Genomic DNA, 27,859 nt, shown 5'->3' on the forward strand with positions numbered 1-27,859 from the left:
ATATCAAGTCACAAATTATAAATAAAATAATGATTGGTCATTAAACAATCAGAAATTATTACTTGTGGAAGACTTATCTCAGTGAATAACTACATATTAAGTATTAATATAAATCATATTGTTTTTACAAATCTGTGTTAATATAACCATATTTAATTCACAAATCTAATATAATGCTATATAAAAATATTTTCTAGTATCAATTATTCTGTGCAAAACATTTGTTTATATCAATTAAGTAAAAATCAAAAAGTTTATCGTCGTCAGAATTCATTTTATAGATCTACAAAGCATACTGTGAATGAGAATGTATTTAGATTTAAAAAACTTTTTTCCATATTAAAACAAATTTTAAATAATTATTTTACATTTAGTTTCCTTCCTGCAAAAATTTAAATACTGAAGAAAAGTCTTTTGAACCATAGCCATTATTGATCATTAATCTAAATATCTGATGAGCCAGTGAGCCCAATGGTGTCGGTGTTATAGTCCTAGTTGAAGCTGACTGTGCTAAGCCCAAATCCTATTAAAATTAATCAATGTAAATATTATTAATATTTATTCTCAAAAAGTCTTTGCATTTATTAATTTTTTTAAAGTTTTTTACATATACAGAAAACAGAATTTTAAAATATAAATTACTATTTTTACTATCATTTATCTGTTAAAATATTTTATTATAAATTTATTATATTCAAATTTTTGACATATTTTTATTTTGCACGCTATGTATATTCTTGTATGCATGTAATGTTATGTGTGCATACATTTGCTGACTTAAGAAATACACAGTATTTTGGAATGCATATACAAAACTGTTTGTAATTCCTGCATTAAAAGTCAATATTACATAGTATATAGTAAATAGTTGGTAATTATTATTCAAACTTTCATTGTTGATCTTTTATCAATTTAAATTGCAGCTTTATAATTAATATTTCTGTGAATAGAGAATGATATCAATAGATATACTGAATTGACATTAAATCTTGCAAATATATATGTAAATGAAAAAAAATGGCTTTGATAGACAGCTTTGGTTTATAAGGCCTAAAGTGATTGAAGGTAGCAAAACAAAAGTATCATTTCATAAATTATACGAACCACATAAAGTGACAATAAAACTGTACTGGAAAGATTAAAAATGTAAATATTTTATGAAAATGCAAAAATATTTGATAACAACAGAGTAAAAATTCTGATTATGGATTTAGTCCAATAAAAAAATTGTTTCTGTATTTCAAAGCTTCTAAGAAAAAATTGTTATTGAAAAGATTATTAAAAAATTATTATTAAAACAATAATGAATGGATTTTTTCAAAAATGGATAAAAGGTAAAAAATATTATAATAGAAAGCTAATACTGATTTAAATCATTACTGCATCTTAATGCCATGTTCTTGAAGTTTTAAAGTTTCTAGGGTTTGAGTGAGGTAATTGTAAATGTAAGTATTGATCTCCCACTACAATGTTTTGCAACTTAAGAAACACAGCTGGTTATTTCTTTTTTAATAGCTTTGTTATCATACTAATATTAATCATATACATCTGCAATTACCCCATCAGCTGTGTTAGTATAGATGATAATAAAAAAATTCTAAAAATCCAATTTGCATCTACTCCATCTAAGTGGGGTAAATTAAGTTATGTGCAGAGTAATTGTAAATGAACATGAATCTTTTTGAGATGCAAAATGAACAAAATAGGACGATTTTATTTCACCAAGAGATGAAAAGCACATAAGAAACATGCATTGATGTACAGTATATATCAGAATATACATAAATAAAATAATTTGATTCAAAACTTTTCGCTGGTAAAAATTACATTAACAAGGAAGTCCACAAGTTGCTAAGTGCACTTTTTAATAAAATGCTATTTATTATGAACATCTCAGTACTCTATAAGCAGCTAAAGCTGTTTGTGTGAATAGACAATATACAAGGAGAGAACTTATTATACAGGTGTACTTCTTTTCAAGTTTGACTGAAAAGTTTAAGGCCAACTGTGACATTTTGTGGTCAGTAATACTTGCCGTTTCTGACAGGTTTAATTCCCCCTTTGTTTAACTTTTTAAGTGTATAAAAAGAACTTGGCAAAAACTATTTTATTTAATTAAATTTAATTTCTTTTATTTTGTAGCAGTTATAAATTTAATCTTTTCTTTCTAGTTAAAATCCAACATGCTATTTTTTTAGTGTTTTGTTTTCTTTCCATATTTCTAGGTTCAAAAGACTTGTTGACTAGAATCTAACTCTCAAATAATCAAAAGTACATGTGAAAGTATAATTATAGTGCCATTGTTTAACAATCCTAATTGTATTTTCACATATACAGGGTGGTCAGAGATTGCTGCTAGTTGGTCAAGTGTCCAACTAGCAGCAATCAATAGATTCTTCACTTTCCACACTCCAGAAAAACTTTTGCAGAATAAATACAAGGTTACATGTGCTCACAATACACAAAAATTAGGGTAGAACGGGTATCATAATTATAGTTAAGGTAACCATTATTGAAAATTTCCAATGCAAACACCAAGAATTCATGATGTCACAAGATTCTGCATGATGGAAAACAGCAGATGATGTGTGTGTGAGTAGAATGAAAAATATCAGCAAGCAAATATCCATGACAGAAGACTTATACAGGTTCACAGATGATGCAGCAGCACCATAGCTGAAGCTTGCTGTGACATCAGCTGCAGAGTATAAAAGCATCTGTCAAACAGAATTCAGATAAAGTGTGCATTCTCCCTTTTCTGTTTTGGTTATGCATTTACAGTCTTCTGTTGCAGGTATTAGCTTGTTTGTTTCCCATTGTTCAAACACTAATCTCTGTTGTTTTTCATTCTACACACAATGTTTCAATATATTATGCTGTTTTCTATCAGACAGAATCTCATGACATCGTGAATTCCCAGTGTTTGTATTGGAAACTTTTGATATACAGTTACATTAACTATAACCATGATACTTGTTCTACCCCAATTTTGGTGTATCTTGAATGCATGTCACTCTGTACTTATCATGCAAAAGATTCAACAGATTCCTTGCTTTCCATGCTCCTGAGATCACTTTTAGTTGGTCAAGTTACTTTATAATCAACCTGTACTTTCATACCTAACTAGATAAAATAACAAAGAACAAAATATAAAATCCAATCAGCTATTTTTTTATTTTAACTAGAAAGACAATACTAAATTTATAAGTGATTCCTTCTTTTTGTGTATTTGAGACATTTTGAAATAAATAAAAGCCTGTATTAAGTGCTAATAGTTAAATACCAGGTTGTTCAACAAGTTTTGTTGTTCGATAAAAAAAACACAATTTTATGGTTTGAAATACATTTTGTTATTCAATATAATCTCCCTGAACTTCAATACATTTGTTCCAGTAATCTTCTAATTTATGGATTCCATCCCTGAAGTGAGAATCCGGAAGACTGTCGAAATACGTTTCCACGCTGCTATTATCTCTTCGTTCGATGAAAATCGTTTCCCACGAATGAATTTTTTGAGATGTGAGAACAGCCAGAAGTCAGAGGGAGCTAAATCTGGTGAATAGGGAGGATGTTGCAACAATTCGTATTTTAATTCACTGATTTTTGCGATGGTTTTTTGAGCTGTGTGAGAGGGTGCGTTATCTTGATGAAAAATGATTTTTTCTTCTGTAAACCAGGTCTTTTCTCACAAATTTTTACATCCAGCTAGTCCAAAAGATTACAATAATAGTCTGAGTTTATTGTTTTACCAGTTTGGAGACAATCCACAAACAAAATTCCTTTTGCATCCCAAAAAACTGATGCTAACACCTTCTTGGCCGATTTCTGAACCCTAACTCGCTTCGGAGCCGAAGTACCAGGTTCACACCACTCCTTAGCCTCTTGTTTTGATTCAGGATCATGATGGTAGACCCAAGTCTCATCCATAGTAATGAAACGATGCACAAAATCCTTTTTATTTCTTCTAAAATGCTCCAAATGTTGCTGAGAAAGTTGCATTTGAATGTGTTTTTACTCCATAGTTAGCGAATGCAGCATCCATTGTGCACACAGCTTTCTGTAACCCAAAACATCAGCCAAAATATTGCTCACACTGCCTAATGAGATTCCTAGGGCTTCTACTAAATCTCTCTCGGTTAATCGACGATCTTCCAAAACCATATGCTGTATTTTTGCTACGATTTCTGGTGTTGATGCACTTTTTGGACATCCTTCACGTGGATCGTCTTCAAGACTTGTACGACCACATTTAAATTCAGCAACCCATCTTTCTACTGTTCTAATTGAAGGTGAAGAGCCCTTATACACTTTTACCAATCGTTCATGAATTTGTTTTGGTGCTACCCCCTTCCAAAAATAAGAATTTTATCACTGCACGATATTCAATTTTTTCCATTGTAAAAAAATACACTGACACGTCAACTTTGAACAGCTGCAAATATACAAATGAGTTGACAGATCTACATAAAACTTCACATGTACTTATAAAAAAGTAGTACTATTTTTAGAGAAATAAAACGACAAACCTAATAGCGCCATCTCTTATCGAACGACAAAACTTATTGAACAACCTGGTAGTTAATAGCTCATAGCCTTGACTCAAATACAAATCTGACAATATTATATATTAAGAGGTGAATGGAAAGTAAATGGACTAAGTTCTGCAATCATACTTTAATGCTTATGTAACAGAACAATTCTTACAACTGTTCTTCATCTAATAACAACTATTGTGAAGTAGTAGTAATAGTTATTTGCTGATGCACGATATGCAATTGAACAAATATTTTTGTAAGCATGGTCCATGAGAGATTTTCCATAGGTGGACACAACTTTTCAGCTGATAAATCCTCAAATCTGGAGGAAGGACCAGACATTTTTGGTTTGGACTTTTTGTGTGCAATACTCCTTTTTGCATTTTGCCAAAAAGTGCTCAATGCCACATGCTGTTTGGATATGTATTCAATGCCTTTTTGTCTAAAAAAGCAGTTAAAATTTTTGTGTAATGCAACACAGCTAAATCTCGCAGAAAATGACATCACTCCTGGAATAGTGCTTATCAAAGAAGGGAAGTAGTCATTTTTTCAGACATTCCTCTAGGTAAACCTTCACAAACAAAACTGAAATGTTCTGAGAGGCATCCATGGCCTTCCAAATAAGGTATTTCTTGTAGAATTTTTCCTTAGAGTGGACTTTTTCCTCATAGGCAATATCCTAAGGATTCATAGCATAGTAATATTGCTTTCCTTGGATGTTTCCAGGGTCAAATGGGCAATGTCTTGTCATCAATAATGAGATGCTTCCTCAGATTTTTTTCATAAGCTTTTCTGCAACCTCTTTTTGTACTTTCCACATGGTCCTTTATATACTTCAGTGCAGTTTGCTTCTTATATCCCTTGATTCCCAATTTCTTGACTTTGATATCATGTAAAATTGTCTTTGGCAACAACAATTTTGACAATGCATTTCTGATGGAAGTTGTTGGGGCCTGTTGATACAATTTTCTGACTTGATTCACAACTTTCAGAGTGGACTGAGAGATGGGGCAACAAGGAAGTGGACTGTAATTGTACTGTCTCTTTTCTTATTACTTTTGCAAAATGGTGTACAAAATGCTTTTTCTCATACTTTGTTCTATAAAATGGACAACAGTTTTCTTCTTACTACATCCTGATATATTTTTATAGTAATGATACTATATGATGGTTAGGAGTTCATTCTCATATCTTTTTCCCATGTGGTTTCATTGGCAACACAGAACTTTTATTCTTTATGTGACAAAGCATGTCACAGCATGAATCAACCATCTTCAATAGCATGTGCATTTCCAAATTATGCAATAGGCCTGGAATTACTTTTGCCCATCTACTTTCCATCCACCTCTTGTAAGTACTATTTGTAATTATCCCTTCTTTTTTTCAGTGTGAGTAATTGTAAATGCCAAATTTTGCAGTTTTTATGGTACACAGCCAAAATATAGGGAGATAAATGTTCTACCTTAATGTATGCCTTTACTAATTAATAGAAAAATGTGGAATAAAATCTCACTAATGATGGTAGCACTTGTAGACACCTAGTCCTGAAACCAATAAAACAAACAGTTTGTTTGCTAAAAACAAGATGAACTCTTAATTATAAGCATATAACTATAAAGAAGACCTTCATAAATAAAGCACCTCCTGTACTTTTAAAGAGTCTGCACCAGATTTTCAAATTATGCTACACAATGTTAGCAGAGAATTTACAATTACAACAGGCAATCCTGTTACACATCTTGTTGCACATTCTATCTATAGATTTTTTACAATATTCCATAACAGTTTTTTTCTAAAATTTTTAAGACATTTAGATATTGTGTAAATCAAGCATATATATATATATATATGCATGCTGTATAACCATCTAACAATACTATTTGTGATGAATATTCTTTTCATATATAGTCGATTTCGAATAAAACAAGCTATGTCATTGACTTGTTTGTCTAGCTGTATTAAAGCCATTTTACCAGGCAATGTGCCCAATAATTACTGTAATTGATAATTTTTAAAGTTGATCCCAAAAACTTGACTCTCAACAATGCAACATTCCATAAAATTCATTGTGTTCCAAAAAAAAAAAAAAAAAAAAAGAAATACACAATCAAATTTTTACCTCAACTTATTTGTTTGATCCTACTGTTAAGTTAATCATTCTTCACTGGCAACACTCAACAATAGTATCAATTCCTGGTGTTAACAAAAAATATAACCCTTTTCCCACAGTGCACTGCAAAATGCCATGATGCAAATGTCATCAACTCAAATACAGCCACTGAAGAGCCAATAGTTTTTAATTAAAATTTAATTACAAGTATAAACAGTCATTATTGGTATATAGTTAATATGTATATGAATTTGAACGTATATCATCTTTATGAAAATTCAGCTATTTAGACTAGCATCATTGCTACTCATAAAACTCATTTTCAATAACCTGTCACCTTCTCAGTCTACATTAAATGGAGTTTGTGGGACTCTACTGTATTACCATTTTATTTCTGTTTCATTTATTCTATAAATCTGCAAGATTTAACATAAATCAAGGTGTATCGTCTATTTGACACATTCTCTGATACACAATATTATCAATGTTTAATATTAATTTATAAACAAAATATTAATAATTATTACTTGAAACATAAAACATTAAACAACATTAAGTTTATTACGCAGAAAGTTGTATACATTATATAAATTTCGTTTTGTTTCTAAATTTTTTTAAAAATTTGCTTACCTTTGTCATAAGCGATGTACTAAAGCCTCCTTCATAATTATTACTAGACGGAACTGTTTCTATTACCCCAGGAACAGGGTTATATACTTCACTAGACCAACATCTACCAGAACTAGAATTAATTATTTGTGCTAAAAGCTTTGCTTCCAATCCAAGCCTAAAATAAAATTATATATAAATTAAAATGGAATATTTTTATTTATTTGAATTTTTTTTTTATTTTAAAATATTATTGATTAGCTGAATTCAAAATGTTATATTTGAAAGAAGTTTAATATATTACATTTTGAAAAATGAAAGATGGTAATATATAAGAATCATAGATGAAAATTCATTTGCTTGTTAAATTCTCATAGCATTAACGGCTTAATTTTTATATAAAAGAAAATACGATCACTGATAGTGACATTAGCACATTATATGGTAAATATACTATAAATAAATAACAACTAACCCGTTACAAAGCTATACATCCACCAAAGCCCGATAATTCGGCTTTGGTGGATGTATAGTAAATATACTAATTGTAGAAACAAAATATTGAATTTAAATTATATACAAAAAGTTAACTTCTACAGAGCAAGAATCTTATTTCTCTATTCTGCATTAAAAATAAATTTATTTGTAGTAAAGGGAGAAATACTTTTATTATTTTCATTGTAATTTGAAAATGATTCTCTGCTCTCTTTCAAAAGATCTTGTTAACTGATCATTTTATTATTTCTTTACTAAATAAATTCTTTAATATTGTATATGCTAGTTCAAGGTGTTTTATAAAAACTTTGGAATTATTATGTATATTAAATAAACACGTGTAGCTGGATTAATTATTATGCCTTTGTGTCCTTTCTATCGTAATTTAAAATTTATTTTGTATACTAGTACTTTTTTATATATTAACAGGAATTATTATACTGGAAAATATGGATGCAGATATTTAGTCTTACAGATCAGCAATAATGGTTTTTATTTAGTTCACAGGTGAACTAAATTACATGAGCTGGATGTTTAGATACATCAAACATAAAATACCAAAAAAAATCCAGCAACATTGGTATTATGTACAATATCAATTTATATTTAAACAGAACTTTTAATTTTATTTTAAAAAAACTTTTTATTTTTATTTGATATAATAAACATTTTGTTTTCATAATTCTTTTAAACTATTCAAACTGTACTTATTAGTAAAATGTTTAATTATTATATTACTTAAAATTAGTAAAGAATTAGAAATCTATAACAACAGTAAGAAAATTGATTATACTACTTGAAACTGTGTTTAAAAAAAGTATTTAATCCAGATAGTTCAAACATTTTATTCAGTGATGTCTTTGATCTCTAAATGGGATATCTTTGTTCTATGACAAAAATTTAGTCAAAGTTAAAAATACAGAACTTTGGATACATATATGTTTTGAATGTTTTACAACAAAGTATTGATTTTGAAACAAAAAGATTTAAACAAAAATTTACAAAATAATTCAATGGATTAGTAATTGGAAAAAGCAAATAGCTTTATTTATTTTATTTTTGTTGGTTAATTTATTGCAAATAAATATCTAGCAGCAAATTTAAGAACTTTCTTCAAGAAATCACAGTTTGGTTTATTTGTTAAATTTCCATCAGTTAAGCAAATTTGATTTCACACAAAAATAACAAAGAATATAGATAAACTTGATTAAATGAATTTCTGCTTTATCAAAGATTTCAATAACTTTTATTATGTATGCTAGCCCTTTTAGAACTTTATTAAAAGAATTGAAGAGCATTTTCTTCTAAAATCTAGAGATGTTCTGCAAATTCAATCTCTTTACCACAATAGTTCTTAAATATTAATACATGAATTTTATATATTAATGGTTATTAAATTACTAATACAATAAATTACTATAAGGTCTATAAAGAAATACTATATATACAAATTTCAAATATATGTATAAACTTCACACAAATGTTTATACCACTTATAATAATGAGCTTATTAATTGTTAAAGTAATTACTCACAAATATATCATATTCAAAAATAAAAATATTCAAATTTCTGAGTGATGAATTAATGTAAAAACTGCAACCAAATCTGCTGTAATTATAATAATTGTATCATTCTGACTGAAGTTTTTACAAAATGCCACAAGGAAAAGAATTGAGTGAAAAAGAAGTGAGAAAAATCTTAGACAGATTTCAACACTTCTGAAAAAGATTTATTGAAACAATTCACAATGTTATTTACAAAGGTGATTAATATGGGATAAATAAATAATCTGGTCAGAAACAAGCTCTTCAAGTGAAAGAAAGAAAAGAAGAGTTTTCCATCTTGCCACCTCACAAGGAATGTCTACATATGCCATTGCTGCTAATTTGTCATCAAAAATGTCTCATTCAACAGCAGCTAATATTTTCAAAAAATAATGATAATGTTGTCCATGTTAACTGAAGGCAAAACCTTAGCTTACAAGTGATCTCAAGCAAAATAGAATAGCAAAATCAGTAATGAGCTGGACTGACAAATGGAAAAATGTGTAAATATATCTTCTATAACCTTTAGATTCCCGGTACAAACGAAGATAGTCACTGAACTAACGTTTTCAATCTTCAACCAAGATCTTCATCAGGTTCTTTGCCGTTTGCAAAAATGGAATGTAAAGAATATAGAACGTTTTTTAAATACAAAAATTAATGTTCTCCAGTATGTAGTAACAGTCAAAAATTTCTTGATATAATTTATAGACGGAAGCCTTTCATAATAATGATGTGGTCTATCTTCCAAGGAATAATACATAACTACCAATTTGGATGCTCATCACAAGTATAGCGCTACGCATAAGATATTACATTACTATCTTTGAAATTAATACAATTCCCCAGGGTTTTCAAGGCCCTGATGTAGTCCATTTTGAACAATTTTTTAATGAGACTGGTGTTATTTAAGTCTGCTCTTACATTGGGGTCTATGGCATACGTTGACAGTGTGGTGGAGTGTCTTTTTTTGGCAATGTCATATTTATGTTCAGTAATCCTTTTTTGAACAGACCTCTAGGTGGATCCAATGTAGACAAGATCTCTTTGGAACCTGTGATCTCTTATTGGGATACTGTACACCCCTGTTGCTCTTAAATTATCCGATGTATCTTTCGCATTTCTCAGAAGCGAGTAAATAGTTTGCGTTCTTGAGTAAGCCAATTTGGTGTCCTTCCTTAGAGCTATTTTGTTGTAAAGGGAATGCAGGTTTGCTAACAAAAACCTGCATCATCACTTACAGAGAACCTTTGTGCTAACATCTGACAAGTTTGAGTTGAATCTTCTTCGATTGCAGCCTGTAATTCATCATCATTAATGACATTTGGCCGCCCTTCTCGTGGCGCATCTTTAAGTGACTCATTGCTGGAAGAAAATTTTCTAAACCACCTTTGGGTGGTGTGAGTGCTGACAGAACCTTGTCCGAAAGCCTGGCATATTTTTTGAGCCGTTTGCACAGCATTTGTTCCAATGTAAGTTTAAACTCATACAACATACAAGCACAAATTAGTAGAGTTTGGAGTATTCATCTTCAGGTCAATTTTTATAATATTAAGAGATAACCTTTCCACTTCTCTTTATATAAGATGAGTCAGCATTAAATCTTGATTAACATATTGCTGGAATTTTAGTGCCATCTATTGTGTATTGCATGTAACATTCTTTAAACTTTGTAGTTTCACAAAAAATGACAGAACTTTTTTGGTTACCTAATATATTAATTAAAATATTCTTGATACCAAAATCAACATTCTGTTTTAAAACATTCAATATATGTTATTTTAATTAAAAAATACAAAAATATTAATAAATAATTTAAAATTCTCAAATGAAAAATGAATGGAAAAAATTGAAAATGTCATTGTCATTTTCAATAAATATGGTAACATTGTGTTAACAAAGCTCTAGTAGTAGTAGAAACTTTTTTGAAATATTCAAAATATTTCTTATTTAGCAATAACTTCATGAATTTCAGGCCCCATATTATTATCAATACTAACATGCTTATTTTACAAAATTAAAGTAACTATTAATAGAAAAATTTTATTGTTAGATTTTAAATGTTTTCTTATAACCTTCAGTCCATCAACATAGACACACATCAAAATAGCACTTAATCCAAACCCTGAATGTAAAAAGCTTTTTAAATATTTTTAATATGGTTTTAAAAATTTATCATCACATTTCTAATATTATAACATGATTTTGAAATATCTATAAATAATCATAACTTTTAGAAAAATCAAAAGTATTCTTAAAGATAAAGTTTTATTCTTATAAAATTATAATATATATAAAAATACATAAATCAAAAAGGGTTTACACATTAATTATCAATAAAATTATTTTCACTACCATATTAAATCAGTTATTAATTAGGATATCTCACACAATAATCAAATTCTTAATAGATAATAGAAATTTTCTGCTTTGTGAATAAATTTATAATTAGCTACAGGAATTTAGTTAATATATCAAAATTAAAGGCTGATATATATATTGACCCCATATTTATATTTAAAAGCTAATAATATATCTAACTTACCATGTAGAGGTCAATTAAGAACTACTGATAAACATGTTAGAAACTGCTTCTCCATCATTATGTCATAGATTATAGAACAGACCATTATGTCAAATTTCATTTTGTCACTTTGGCTATTCAAAATGGAATGAAGTTATATCTGAATCATATTCTATTTTGAACAACCAAATGACAAAATAGGATGAGGTTTTATGATGTAAAGGTCTGAAGACTGATTATAAACTACCAGTAAACATTTTCAAAGTTTCTACGCTTCAATGAGTTAGATATATATAGATATAAAGCTTTTAAATATCAAGGTTGCACAAGTATTAAAATATTCAGAATTATCAAAATGAGAAAGTCTGTGTTATCACTTAACGAAGAAATTTAATTAGTTAAATTTGTTTTCATTTAAAAGACATTTATTTAAAACTTCCTCACATATCTATCATCAACAAAAGTACAGTAGAGCATCGTTTATCTGAATCAATTGGGGACTGGGGTTGTTCGGATAACTTATTTTTCGGATAACCAATTATGTACGAAAAAATATATTAACCTATCCGATGTTGAAATTTTTCTCTGTTGCGTGTCGCTTCGCGTTGAATTTTCGTTGATTTTAAGCCGAACGAAAATTTTTATAATAATAATCGTGGCTATTGTATCGTTAAAAATTATTTCTTTATTTTGTACAAACAAAATAAATATATTGAAAAATATAAAAACAAAAAAATTATACTTTAGAAGTTAATCTAGTATCAAAAACGTTCAATTTAGCATGACACAGTCCGACTGGAAAGCTTTCGGTTGATCGGCTTTCGGATAAACGATGCTCTACTGTAATTGCTTTTGCTATCCAGAAAAAAATTAAATTAAGAAATATAAAAATTATAAAGTACTGATTAAACATTAATATTTGTTATCAATGCTTTATTTTTTACATTAGCAAAGTAATTACTTTTGTTGTTTAATCTGAAACATTTAAAATATAATATAAATCAGTATATGTTAAAGTATATATTAGTATTTAATCAGAAGCTAAAATAAATGATTATTTAAAGCATCTGTTTTAGCTATTTTATTCTTTTCATTTAAAATGAGAAAAAACAATAATTCAATGTATATATACACCAAAAATAAATAAAGTAGGTTTTTCTGTATCCAAATATTATTTTGTTTTTCTCCTGAAGATATTAAAAATAACACTTAACAAAAGTACTTGGTTTTAATAGAAATCACATTTGCACTACCTTCGAGATTATCAAAAATATTTTATATTTTAATTACTATAACAAATGAGGCAGAAGAGTGATTGAGAATAACTTTATGATTGTTTTTCATTTTATATTTCTAAAGATATAATTATTACTTTTCAAAATAAGTTTATTTCATATTCTGAGGTTATATATTACTTTGAAATGTATTTTGTTTGAATGACTATGCACTTTATAAAAGGGAGGATGTTTCTGTAAAACCTAACAGCATATAATTTTTACAAAACACATTGTAAAAAGAATATTAAAAAAATTTAAGCAGAATAGAAATGAGCTTCTACAGAATAAAATTATTCACATAAAACAATTTTTGGTTGAATCATTTATATCGGATATTCTAAGTATAAAGTTTTCAATTTATTAAATAATTAAATTTTTAAAAAATGGGTTTCTAATAATAATAAATTATTTTTACTGTTATTCTTTATGCAGTAATAATTTTCATGTTTTTGAAAGTTACATACATTTTCATTAAAAAATTGCAAACTAATGTCTGATTTTGGTTTTTTGCACTGCATGGACAGCTAACTGCCAAAGTATCTACTAGCCATATATTGGTATGATATAGGTATGATTAAGAATGTTTTATGTGATCCAATAGTCAATGATTGCAAATTCACCTATAAATTTGCCAAAAAGACAATGATTGCAAATTCACCTATAAATTTAAAATATTCTTATACTAGTATTAAAAGATTGTCTACCCATAGGAAATTCTTAACTGCATTTCTTTTACTAGTCAATTAGTTAATTTATTTTTTTCAATACAAAAGATTATTAGATTAAAAGTCACCAGACATCAGTAAATAGACATTTAGATAACTAAATAAATATAAAGACATATTAAAATATAATGTGCAAATTAATAATGAATAAGACACAAATATTTGCATTGTGTAAGTGTGTCAAACCTGCATTTTATATAATTAGGTGTGCAATTTTAAAGATTTTATATTATGGTGTTTCATTATTTAAAAATATTAATGTATATTAATTATCACAATTCAAATAATAATATATTACATTGATCACAAGTTTGGATGATATGCTAATTGAATGTAAACAGGAAACTGTTTGCATTCTGAATTAACTTTATAATAATTTTTTTACGTTAATGTTTATTAAATTAATAAAATAATTTTAGAATGTATAAAAACTATTTTTTATTTCATTCATACATGAGTATACATATTTTAATTTTTCATATTATAATAATAAAATAAAAACCAATTACCTTATTCCTAAATTCATTGACTCTGCTGTACCAATCATAGATATTGCTAAGGCCATATTGTTACAAATCTTAGCTGCTTGACCTGTTCCAATACCACCACAATGTATAACATTTTTTCCCATACATAACAATAATTCTTTTGCAGCTTGATATTCAGTTTTTTTACCTCCTACCATAAATGTTAATGTACCATCTTTAGCTGCAATTATTCCTAAAAATAACAAACAAAGAATTTGAATTTGAATATACATATAAGTCAATTTCTTACTCAATTTATCAACACAAATATTTTGCTTTTCTGCTATATTGTGTACTCCACTTTATATTATTGTGTTTTTATGTCTATAATTTGGCTGTACATTATTACTTTATTTTAAACAACAGAAACTTTAATTAACCAGTGCCAATTTTTAATTTAATGAGTAATTTGGAGCTTTTTTAAAAGACCATCTTCAGATTCTTTAACGTAATTATGCAGAATAAAAAAATTTAAATATTAAAAACACCACAAAGCATTAGACTTCCTATAAATACTTTAAAAAAACCAATAATGGCATTCTATCATTCGAATTCAAATAAAAAATTCACATTCTATTAATAAAATAATCTATGCAATAACTTGTAAAGTTTATGCTTAATCAACTGACTGATAATTCCAAATTTTATTTAAATAATATGCATAAAATCATTCATTTTATCACAGAAGCTGGATATTTTTACAATGAAGAATTCATTTAATTAACTTATTTTGTATAGAAAATTTTAATACAGTAGAGCGTCGATAAGTGGAACGTCGGTAAGTGGAATGGTCGGAAAGTGGAACGATTTTCAGTTGGACTGTGTCGTGCTGAATCAAATGTTTTTGATACTAAATTTACTTCTAAAGTATAATTTTCATGTTTTTTATATTCTTTAATATATTTATTTTGTTTGTACAAAATGCAGAAATAATTTTTAATGATACGATAGCCTCGATGATTATTATAAAAATTTTCGTTAGGCTTAAAATCGACGAAAATTCAACACGAAGCGACACGCAACGGAGAAAAATTCAACAGAAAGTGATACGCAACAGAGAAAAATTTGAACATCGGACAGGTTAATGTATTTTTTCGTACAAAGTCGGAAACTGGAACAAATCATTAACTGGAAGGACCCCAGTCCCCAATTGGTTCCACTTATCGACGCTCTACTGTAATTTAAAAAACATTACCTCCTGATACTGGAGCATCTAAAAACACAGCACTTTTATTTTCTACTAAATTTCCAATTTCTTGAGATACAGCAGGGTCAATTGTACTACTGTCTATAAGCAAAGTTCCTGGCTTAACCTGTCTAAGAAACAAAATTTCATATTATTAGATTAATATTATGCAAATAAAACTAAAAAGACAATAAGTACATATAAGTTTTTTATTTTTTAAAAAATTCTTAGAGTTGGAAATTATTTTCATATAAATGAAAAGAATTTTATAAATTTTCACAATTTATAGAGAAGAGATTTATAAATGGTGGTTTTCATGACTAAAGAATAAAATTTTAAACTAAAATATTATTAATTTTATTTAAATCATGTTTTGGAACTGATAATTTCTAAGAAATTGATTAATGGTAAATGACAGATTTATTAAATCTAGAAAAATCTGTATATATAAAAACGAATGTATGTCTGCTGTCTGTCAGTGTGTGTGTTTGTCCTTCATGCATTACTACACCATTTATCCAATTGCCATGAAACTTTGGCAAGTTGTTTAATACACTCCCACGAAGGTTTGTGGCATATGTGAAGACCACCATTCCCCCCTTCCAAAAATATCTTTATATATGGATTAAGGCTTTTATGTCCAACAGATGGCACTAACTCTGATGACCTAAGTTTGCTTTTCTGTGAGGCATTATGCTTTTCTGTAAGAATGGACTAAAGCAGATCATTTTCTATCTATCTATATAAATAAAATATAACGTTCGTTTGTTCCTACCGATTCCTTTGAAATTTTGACACAACGTTGCATTCAAATATGCACGTGTTTTATATAATATACATGTCGAAATCCCCCGCACTGGGGGGAGATGGACAGGATTAAGGCTTACTGTGAAGAACTTGGCTTCTATTATACTATCTTAGATGCGGTTTTTTGTGTTTTAATAGGTTACGTCAACAGAATATATACTAAAAAGGGATTTTTCGATATTCCCCAGCAGGGAGAGAGACAGGATTAAGGCTTACTGTGAAGAACTCGGCTTCTATTTATACTATTTTAGATGCGTTTTTGATTGCGTTTTAATAGGGTACGTCAAGAGAATGTACACTAAGAAGGGATTTTTTGAAATTCCTCCCACGGGGGAAGTGTTATACATTTATAATAGATACATTTTGAGCCACAACAACGTGTGGCCGGGTCAGCTAGTAGATTATAAATATGGTATTACTATACCCTCATAGTAATCACATATATATATGCAACTATCCCCATAAATGAATTGGGGTAAATTAAGTACTGTGAGAATAATTATAAATTCTCCAGTTTTTGTGCTTAGAACTTTAATTGTATTGAAGAGATGGGAGAAAATTGTAAATAAGCATGAATCTTTGAGATGCAAAATGAACAAAGTTGGGAAATTTTATTTCACCAAACAGATAAAAACCTACATTGATAAATATGAGAAAATGCTCAAATAAAATAATTTGATACAAAACTTGTTTTTATGTCTATAAACATTAGACTAACAAAAGAAGGCCACAAGTTACTATGTGCAATTTTTAATAAAATACTATTTATCATATAGAACTCAATGCCCTCTTTAAGGTGTTTGTGGGAATAGGCAATATGCAAGGAGAAAACATGAAGAGAAATAAACCTATATATAATTAATAAGAAGTTTGCATGAAAAGTTTAAGGCCAACTATGACATTTTGTGGTCAGGAGTTGGTACCATTCAACTTCAAGGTAATCCTAGCTTTAAGAAATTAAGAATCATCAGTAAACAATGAATTAATTTTACAATATACCTTCTTTTAAAGTAGAATTTCAAATAAATAAATTACAAATAAGATTAGATATTAATTTTGAAAATTATTCCAAACAGTATAAAACAAAATTTTCAATTTAAGTTTTCAAATGGTCATTAAAAATTAATTTTTAATTTTATCCCATAAAAAGTTTCTATATCAAAAGTAAAAGTGATACATCAACAAAGAAATATTAAAATATTTTTCATTTCAAATTCAAAATTTGTGTTTTACAATAATGATTCTAAGCATTTTAAGAACTTCCAAGTTTTTAATTCAAGTGAGGTTTGTTTTTATAACTGCCTGAGGACGACGTTCATAACTACGTTGAAAGCGCTTGCCTGCTGGAAAATAAAAAGTTCCTTAAAACACTCCTTAATGCCTTTTGTGTGATTTTTCGCTTGAATTAGAACAATTGTTGGAGTGACATCCACAGTACATACATAAACTACCTTACAAGTTGAGTTTTTAACTTAACAGTCTGTTGGATCCAAGTACAATATCTAAAATCCAATTGTTGTTATTAATTATTAATATCTAAATAAAATATAAGTTATTATGTACTGAAATTTTAAATTAATTGTATACGTAAAACATAACTAAAAAGATATTGTAACAAATGTTAAACAGCTCTAAAATTTGCCATTGAAAATTTCTGGATTATTATATTCGAATTTAAAAAAAATATATATTATATATGTAATCAAAAATATATATCAAAATTTGTCTATATAATCTTTTTTTATTTAATGTATTGTACAGCACTTTTTTCACCAGAAAGAAAATTGCCCTGCATCTTATATGTGAAAATGCAATCTTATATAGGCTAATAAATTCTCTAAACAGCTTTCAGTAGCCTAAAGTGTAATCCTTATATACCTAACATTTGGAAAAAATGTTATTTAATTAAACATATTATTATTACTAATTTTAATTATTTAAAACAAAATTATTGTAAGCATAGTGAGACAATTATTAATCAATCATTTGGCATTTGCATCCAACTCTTCTAAGTTAAGTAGAAACCTTTTCTCAACACTGTCAACACTCAACAAGTGTTACTATCTGTTTATGTCATACCTTGCCACAGTTATCTTATTATGCAAGATGGCTTAAATTCACAAAATATTTTTTTTCTAAACACTATATGCTGAAATGGGGATTTGTCTCATATGTCCATGCATCTTTTATGCCATAAAAATACTGTGTGTATAAGCATATATATATATAATATACAGTCAAACCTGTTTTTATGCGGGGGATAGGGACCGCATTAAAAAAAACGCATTAAAAAAAATCTCACGAAACTTCACGAATGGCTGTAAATAATAGTTTTCGCAACACAATTAAAAAAATAATTTTTTTATGCGGTCAACAGGGACCGCATAAAAAAAGTCTCACATAGAAAATAACTCAAAACCGTACGAAATAGAATTTATTGACAACAGATGTCAGCACTTGACTGCATCGTCTGGTCTATCGTCTGTTTTACATATTTTTGTCCAGGTGGTGTTTTGTTGACTTAAAAAGTAAATTATTTCATTTTTCGCATATTCATGCAATAATATTACTATAATAAGTGCATTTATGCTATAATAAGTTTATTTAGCTATAATAAGTCAACGTGAGACATGACGAATCGCACGAGACTAGTCGCCAACTATACCGCACAAATTAAAAATTCGCATTAAAAAAATCGCACAAATAAAAATCGCACATAAAAGGAGCGCATAAAAACAGGTTTGACTGTATATATAATTTTTACTTATTTTACTCATAAAGTACTATAATTGATATATAGGAAAAATTAATAAAAAATAAAATGTATATGTATTATAACAAAAAACATAAATCATATGTGTAAGGTCACCGACTACCAGGGGAAAACCGTTAATCACGTGTCAGGAAAACCTAGGGTCGAAATCGTATGTGGGTGGCGGCGGTAGGAGACAAAGATGACAAGTGTCTTACACAAAACCGTTTATTCTAACTACTAAGTTAACTTACATATAATTGCAGTACAACACGATCTAGATCGTTAGCGTAGCGTAGTTGAGGTAACATTGGGAACGTTCCAGGGCTTCCTCGGTCAATTCTGGAGAGACAGTCTCTGGGCGCTGATGGACGATGAGGTATGGTCCAGTTGCAGATGAGAGGAAATCTTGTTTCGTTTCCCTGTGATCTCCGGATCGTCTTGACCTGGGTAGACTCAACTGGAGATGCACCCTCTGCAGAAGAACCGCCGCACTTCTTTTCCGAAAGACCGAAGGAGAATCGACTCCCCTGACCTCGCGACTCAGGAGTTTTATAATCTTTTCCCTTTTGAATCTCACCCTTTTGATTGGTTATATTCCTCCTCTCCCTTACCCCAATTGGTCATTTCTTTTGTTTCTATGCGAAACCGGAGACCGATCTGGGTCGGGAGAGTTCCGAGAGGTGTTGACGGAGTCTTTGAAGTTCTTGCTCGTATATTCCGCCGTTATGGCCCTCTCTTTGACGTTTTTGACCTTCCGCAGTCCGTCAGATGCTTCGGTGGCCATTTACCCCCCTTTGTTTCCCGTTTCTGTCACTCGTACACGAGCACCTAAACAAAGCTCCTTCTCTCTCGGTTGACATCCCCTCGATCGTTCATTATCATGTCGCGTTTGTTTTAGGATAAGTTTTGGGAGAGTTTCTTTCGTGTCTGGTTTACATCACCAACACATGTTCCTGACACAATTTGACTCTCCAAACTTCCCGACTTCGGAACTTTATAATTATTCACCATTTTTACGCGTTTTTGCGATCCCTACACGGCTCCCCACCATTTTAAAATGTCGCTCCGAGGTTAGCGACATTTTACCTGGCGACTCGGGTTGCCAGTCTGATCTCTGCGCTTGCAGAATCAGCAATCCCATTTTCTGTCTCCCTGGTCGAACTGCGCTGGGCTTCCGCTTTGGTTCGCAACCGATCAGCTATCGCATTGACCGTCAAACAAACTAATTAATATAAAAAGTTTAATATGGGTTATACATATGAAAAATTCAAATTGCTACATCTACTATATTTGGTACATTATGATTAATATTGATGATTATAAAGCGAAGGGGTATAACAAGTATTATAGAGATACAAAGGCCTTGAACAGGGAGCGTCCATCATTGCGATGGAGTTTCCGTATTCTTCCTCCTTCTCTTCTTTGATTTATTTTTGTTTTTATCGTTGGGGACACCAACTTCTGGCTCTCCCCGCCGCCAGGAATATTTCTTCCTTTTCTCATAAGGCCTGTCTTTCCCGATCTTGACACTGGATGATATTTCTCATTTGCTCCAAGATCGCTTGGCCTCTTCCCACCCCCTGTTGGGGCCAAGGGGGAAAGGCGTCGTGGATTCTCATCTGCGGCAATCGGGCTCTTTGGGATGCAATTTGCCTTGCTTATGGCAGCAGACACCGCCTTTTCGACTTCCCTCCACAGGTCGGGATCTATCTCGGCCCGTTGCGGCAAGAGAATTATTTCTGGATTTCCCAGTCGGGGGTTTTGAGTTGCCCGCCGAAGGGAGCCTCTCATGGTGTCGGGGTTCACTGTAAATTCGTCCTCTGGCCATACCGAGTGGCCCGTTGCTCCCTCGGCACTGCCTTCGTCTGCATTCCAGGCTGTATTCGTCATGATTGTCTTTTCTGTTAAATATAAAAGGAAAAAATGGTTAAATGATGAAAGCGCATTTAGCTTTAATATGCTAGCTGGTCCCCTCTTTTTCTACGGAAGAGCGATTTTCATACGCGATCTCTCCCGAATATGTATGCATATATGTATCGTTATAAGACTGAGGAGGGGAACCTCATCTGATGCCGAACAGGGGCCCTTTCAGTCCTCGCTATCCAGTTCGGGTTCCTCGGCAGTCCCTCGATTTCTTACGGGGAAGATAGTCACCAGCACATTTAGAATGTGACTCTCGAGCATCCGCTCTAACATTTTTATGCTTAAGGTCATGCAATCTCTCATTCATATGATGAACTTTAAGTCTCCAGTCACACTCCTGGGAATAGATTCTGGAGATCACGGGGAAACGAAACAAGATTCCCTCTCATCTGCAACTGGACCATACCTCATCGTCCATCAGCGCCCAGAGACTGTCTCTCCAGAATTGACCGAGGAAGCCCTGGAACGTTCCCAATGTTACCTCAACTACGCTACGCTAACGATCTAGATCGTGTTGTACTGCAATTATATGTAAGTTAACTTAGTAGTTAGAATAAACGGTTTTGTGTAAGACACTTGTCATCTTTGTCTCCTACCGCCGCCACCCACATACGATTTCGACCCTAGGTTTTCCTGACGCGTGATTAACGGTTTTCCCCTGGTAGTCGGCGACCTTACATATGAAATTGAAAAAATGATTTATAAAAAACTGAGTTAAAATAAATTCCACTTGTTATCATTTCTAATAAGTAAAAGTATAATAAAAAATAAATTTAAATTACTGCAATAAGAACAACATAAAAATCACATCCTATTGTTAATTACTTTTTATATTCTTAAGGTGCATATACATTGGGTGAGTGGAACCTGTACTGTAACATGAAATGTAACATTTGTGTAGTTGGGACAGGCTTGCAAGTGCACTACATATGATGCAGCGAGTGTTCATCACAATCCACTGGCTGGTGATTTTCTCTACAAACACTGAGGGATTTACGGTTCCAATTGAATTGTTGTTTGTAGCAGAACAAATTCCTCACGAGCATAAAAACTTGTCTGAAGAATCTTTATAAAAATTATAGTGATCTTAAAGATTTAAATTATTTCAACAAAAACTAGAAAGAAAATGCATGGAAGGAAACCACAGTGAAATGCATTCTCAAAAACACTAAACTAAAATAAGATCACTATGTCATTTGCTCATGTCTTTCTCAGTTTACCAGCAGTTCACATGAAGTTCACAGCATGCTTGAAATGCAGATTTTGCTGTGAGCATGCTATGAGAATTACATTTCAAATTCAGCTCACCTAATGTGTAAGCATCTTTATATATAAATTGTAAATGAACATAAAATATTAAAATTAATAGTATTGAATTAAATAATTTAAAATACTAGTTCAGTTTTAAAGTAAACAATTAAATCACATTAAATGGATAGTTTTAAACTGAAATCATGTATTTCTTTTACACATATGACAAAAATGAAACAATATTCAATTTAATGTAATATTTATTTAAAGTAATATGAATGTAAATATATAAATTTTACAATAATTTTTTTATTTATATTAATGCTAATTAAAGTCTATTAAACTATAAACAAATATTTCCAAAACATAATAAATAAATTTTAAAAACAGTACATAAGTTTACACTTCTGTATTCATAGATAATTTAAATACAAGCAACCTGATATGATGCCAAATTTGTTCTGTGGAGATCATACCTATTAAGTGTTTTATTTTAGTTATGTAAATTTAACATCCTATATCAAAGTATTGAAATATTTTCTACAAAATTTTAACAAAACAAGATAATTAATGAACATATTGATGTAGAAAATTTTTTACATGCAACTCTACTCTTTTTAAAATATTAAAATATAGAATTATTCTTTAGAAAATCTATAGCAATTTTGTGCTTAATTCTAAGGAACATAAAAAAGAACAAGAAGAAATCAAGTACTATAAAATTATATGATATTTTCTATTCCTTAATATGGTTAATGTTACCTATGGTAGCGAACATGGTGGCTCGTCTCTAAAACAGTGGGTACACATGTTCTAACCTAACCTATTCTAATAAATTACCATAATTATTGCCAACCAAATTATTAGAATAGGTTAGGTTAGGTTAGAACGTGCATCCCCACTGTTTCAGAGATGAGCTGCCATGTTCGCTACCATAGGTAACATTAACCCTTAATATAAACTGAATTATCCAACTTATCTGATCTTAAAATATCCAAATTTAAATAAAAACTGTAGATTTAAATAAAATTAAAATAGAATAAAAAATAAGTAAATAATTAGTTGCTGATTCTTATAATGCTAATAATAGACAGTAACAGTTTATTGCAATTTAATAAAAATTATTCATTTCATGATAAAGTCATTTTCTATTTTGTTATCGAATAAAATTATATCATCAATAAAAAAATTAAACTGATACGGGATTCATATTAAATCTAAAATATTCTGAGCCATTTTGACTCGTATATCATAAAAATGTGAATGAAGTACAAAGAATCATGAGTCAAATTTAAAAATTTATTTCCTGGTAGTCACTGATCCCATGTAATTAAATACATATTTATTAGCATTTGATACAGATTCCTTATTTAAAATAATACAAATCTTAATTTAAAGTATAATAGCTGAGAATGTTACAGGATAAAATAAATTATTCCTTTTTTCAGCTTTCACATGTTCAAATACTCCAATAGCTTTGCATTTGGAAACTGAAAAACTGATGGCCAATTAAGGTGATTTGATTTAAGCTTTCAGTTTGTTTATATTTTTACAAAATTTGATAATTTACAAGAATTAATTATAAAATATGTTAAATTACTTTTCATTCCTGTTTTTCATTAGTTATTTTGCTGTGTCAATTTACAAAATTGATACATTCCTATAGATCATTTGTTGTAGGTTTTTATTATGTGCTAAATACCTTTAATCATTTAATAAAGTAAATACAATTGGAAAAATTAAAGAACTGAAATATAGTAGCATGCTTACTTATTGTTAGTAAATAATAAGCTTTTACCTATCATTAGTTTCATTAAATTCAGATAATTAAACTGTCAAAAAAATTGAGGAGCCCAAAATAGTTATCATTTGGACCACTTGAAAAGTAGTCCAATTTCCAAATTTTTGCATTATCTAGCAATCCAGCAATCGTTCAGCTGTTGTCCATGTTACCAACAATAGTGAAAGTTCAGTCATGCGCATTAGTTATAGTGATTATTCACAAATCAGGTAGTGCCTAAACTTACAGCAATGGGAAATATTGTGAGTCAAAGTTGACTCAGAAGTGAAATTTTTTTTGGAGTCAGGAATATTTTTCATTCTTTTGTTCAATATTCAATTTGCATTAACACAGAACAAATTTGATTAATATAGATTATATTAACAATTATTGTAATCAATAGGCTAATAAAAGTAAATTACACAAAAGTAGTTTCATATATGAATCATTTTGTATTGAATCAGTAAGTTTTCAAATTTTAAAACATTATAATTACAAATGATTATATAATATTTATATAATCATTTGTACGATAATCATTCTATATGATAAATACTGAGCCCTTATTATTCAAATATTTAAATTTGTATAATTAATCTGTTATAAAAACATTTTATTTACATTTGTTATAATTGTTGTTATAATATATAAAATAAATTTTATAATAAATTATAACAAATGTAAATAAAATGCTTTATAATTTATATTAGAAAGCAATTGATAATTTAATTTCCTACTGCAAAATTCCATTTTCTCCCATATAAACTTCTTGTACGTGTGGACTAGATGGTAGCATAGATATTATTCGATCACATTTTTCCGATACTTCTGCTGGGTGTTGGGCAATAATAGCACCATGATCCGCTAATTTTGTCATTGCCTCGGGATAAACATCATACACTACTAAAGAATGGCCCTTTTCGATGAGATTCCGAGCCATGTGACTCCCCATTTGTCCAAGTCCAATAAATCCAACTGGCACTTTCGATACATTTCTATACGATAAAACTAGAAAAAGAAAATTATTATTATTGAACAGTTAACAATCAGTTATATATTAATAAATCTCATATTTTTGATAACACTTTAAAGATATTTCATATTCTAATGACTTTTTACTAAATGACATAATTCAAATATTCTATTTGAATCTATACATTTAATGTTTAAATTAAATATTTCAAATAACATACTGTTTTGTTAGATTAATAATTGCTATTTATTTATGAAATTATTAAATTTTTAAATCAACATTTAAAGAAGATATTATAAAATGAAAGTTTTGAAATTGATTGTAACATGAATTTTTACCATTAAAAATAAATATACAGTGGGTGATCGGTTAACGAACATAATCCGCTCCAAGACTTTGTTCGCTATCCGAATTGTTCATTAACCGATTATCAATTTACTGCAGGATTGTATGGGAATTTGATTAATTTGTTCTGGAGACCCCAAAAAAGAAAAAAATATATACTTTCTTACTACGTTTATTTATGTAATAATAAAAATACATATATACACAGTCTTGCATTTTTATTAGTCATGTTTTTTTGTTTGTGGGGGTTAAAGAATCTGTCTAATGTCGATTGCTTTTCTCTTTTCTTCAGGATTTTCAGAAGTAATTAATAGCATTGTAATTGTAGAGATCCCCAAGCCTATTAACCTCAATCTGGTTTGTATGCCATTTTAAGAATGTTGATCTGACATCCCCCACTTCTTCAAAAGATCTTTAATTAATAGCAGATATTGGCATTAATCCTCTTTTTCAGAAGAAAACATATCTCGCCGAGTTTCTTGGCGTTCTTCTGTCTTCAGATCCGTTTAAAGTTCCATTATGAGCTCTTCAATGTTCTTTATTTCTTAGATGTGATTTTTGTTACTCCTTTAGCTGCTTGAGTCTTCTTGATTATACTGTATCTTTCTTAAATAAAATTGAAATGTGCCCTATTATAGATTTGTTCAAGCCATACTGCCCAGCAACATCAGACATCTTCTGCCCACTCTCTACCTTTGCTATTATACTCTCACCTTTCAAAAATAAAAACCGATGCAAAACTTAACGAGTGCCCGCCCAACAGTCTCGCAAATACTCTAAAAGAATTGTTTCTGTGAGAAAAATAAAAGGCTGGAATTACAAGGGAGTATTTCAAAGTTCAAGGAATACTATCCGATCAGTATATATCGGATTGAGCATCGATGTCGACATCTCTCATGACCGAAAAGTTTCGGGTAACAATCCGAAAAGTTTTGAATTGTTACCCAGAGACAAGAGAAAATCAATCAGTATTCGCTATTTCTGTCACTTCTTTTTATGTTTGTTCAGTGAAGTGTTCGTTATCCAAACATGTGTTCGTTGTCCGATCATAAAAATCTTTTGCAAAAGTGTTTGTTATCCGATTTGTTCGTTAACTGATCACACACTGTATTTCTTATTTTTTTGGTTTGTCAATGGTGATTGTAAAATGACAGATTGTGAAGACAAAAAATTTTTTGTATTAATATCTTTTTACTGTAGATTCTTATAGTAAATATACATCTATACCATTATCTCAAATGAAATCATGTTTCAGTATAATTTCATAAAAGTTAAAAATTCACCATAACTATTATTTTCCTTTACTCTTATTCAAGTTGAAAATTAGAAGAAAAATTGTAAAGAATTTCACAATTTTTATTTAATTTTTAATCAATAAAGTTACCATGAACTCTAAATAACTATTTTATCTATAAATTTAGCAGACTATAGATAAATGTTTTTGAACTTTGTATTGTGGTTTTACATTAACCCGCATTAAACCAAACATATTTACGTCTAGTATAATTCAGTTTAATGTAAATTTGCATTTATATATAATATATAATAGTTATATACACATCTTACTCCTTAATTCATGCAAAATTTAATTACACTGCAAAAAACAAGGTATTGTTCTATTGATAAATATAACGCTTGTAATTTTATAGATTTTAAAACTATTTTTTTTTTATATATATATATATATAACTCAACTGGTAGGCTATGACTATAAGAAGCGTGTCTCGTGTAATGCATCTTGTATATTTCAGCCATGCTGAAATATACAAGATGCATTACACGAGACACGCATCTTGTATATTTCAGCATGGCTGAAATATACAAGATGCGTAAATGCCAGATCTAACTGCAGGTATATTATTATTATGCAGGATAAAATTTAAAAAAAATATACATATCTTACCCGATATACAATTTGGAGTTAAGTACTTTTTAAAATGTCCATCTCCCTTTTTAATTAATAGACTAGAAATCGAGTGAAACCTACTGAACACAGAAGCCATGGCAATCGACGATGAACTCGCAACTGGCGTGTATATATTGCCGCCAAATATTGCTTAATTTGGCATTTCACAATAAAATAAATAACAATTTTTGTAAATAATTATTATTTTTTTCCTTGAAAAAGTAATTAATTTTAACATCTATTTGATAAATTCAAAAATATTGTAGAATTTTTAAATCATATTTACGTTTCATGTCAAAGAGAGCGATTCAAATCTTAACAGAATATTCATCTGATGAGAGGAATTTCCCGGGAAAGCTCTAATTTGATTGTGTCTTCCATATTCCATATGTATTATTAAACATTTATAGAATATTTTCTGTTTAGAAATTTATCTTCTCAACGAGCTAGTTAGGTATACAGAACCTTATCCGAATTCCTTAGATTTTAGGATATATCCCCTGAAGAATAGCAATATAAAGCATAATTACTATCCACCAACAATTATCGATGTTAAATAAATGTTTATATATTATAATATTCACA

The 27,859-nt window shown here is 29.4% G+C and overlaps 1 protein-coding gene across 2 annotated transcripts; it reads right to left on the reverse strand.

Annotated features, from left to right (window-relative positions):
• Positions 1 to 234: 234 nt before the first annotated feature.
• Positions 235 to 27,643, reverse strand: LOC136985746 (3-hydroxyisobutyrate dehydrogenase, mitochondrial). 2 transcript variants are annotated; one of them, XM_067283095.1, is made up of 6 exons: positions 27,561 to 27,643; positions 24,788 to 25,058; positions 15,544 to 15,665; positions 14,331 to 14,541; positions 7,276 to 7,432; positions 235 to 523 (listed from the first exon to the last, which is right to left on the reverse strand). In XM_067283095.1, exons 1-6 carry the CDS (start codon positions 27,565 to 27,567, stop codon positions 371 to 373), a joined length of 921 nt encoding a protein of 306 aa, XP_067139196.1. In that variant the 5' UTR covers positions 27,568 to 27,643; the 3' UTR covers positions 235 to 370. The 2 variants fall into 2 exon arrangements, with proteins under 2 accessions (XP_067139196.1, XP_067139195.1); XM_067283094.1 differs by lacking the exon at positions 27,561 to 27,643 and adding an exon at positions 27,272 to 27,412.
• Positions 27,644 to 27,859: the final 216 nt, after the last annotated feature.

This window comes from Centruroides vittatus, unplaced genomic scaffold, assembly GCF_030686945.1.
Source record: "Centruroides vittatus isolate TY-2023 unplaced genomic scaffold, ASM3068694v2 contig_976, whole genome shotgun sequence".
Taxonomy (NCBI): domain Eukaryota; kingdom Metazoa; phylum Arthropoda; class Arachnida; order Scorpiones; family Buthidae; genus Centruroides; species Centruroides vittatus.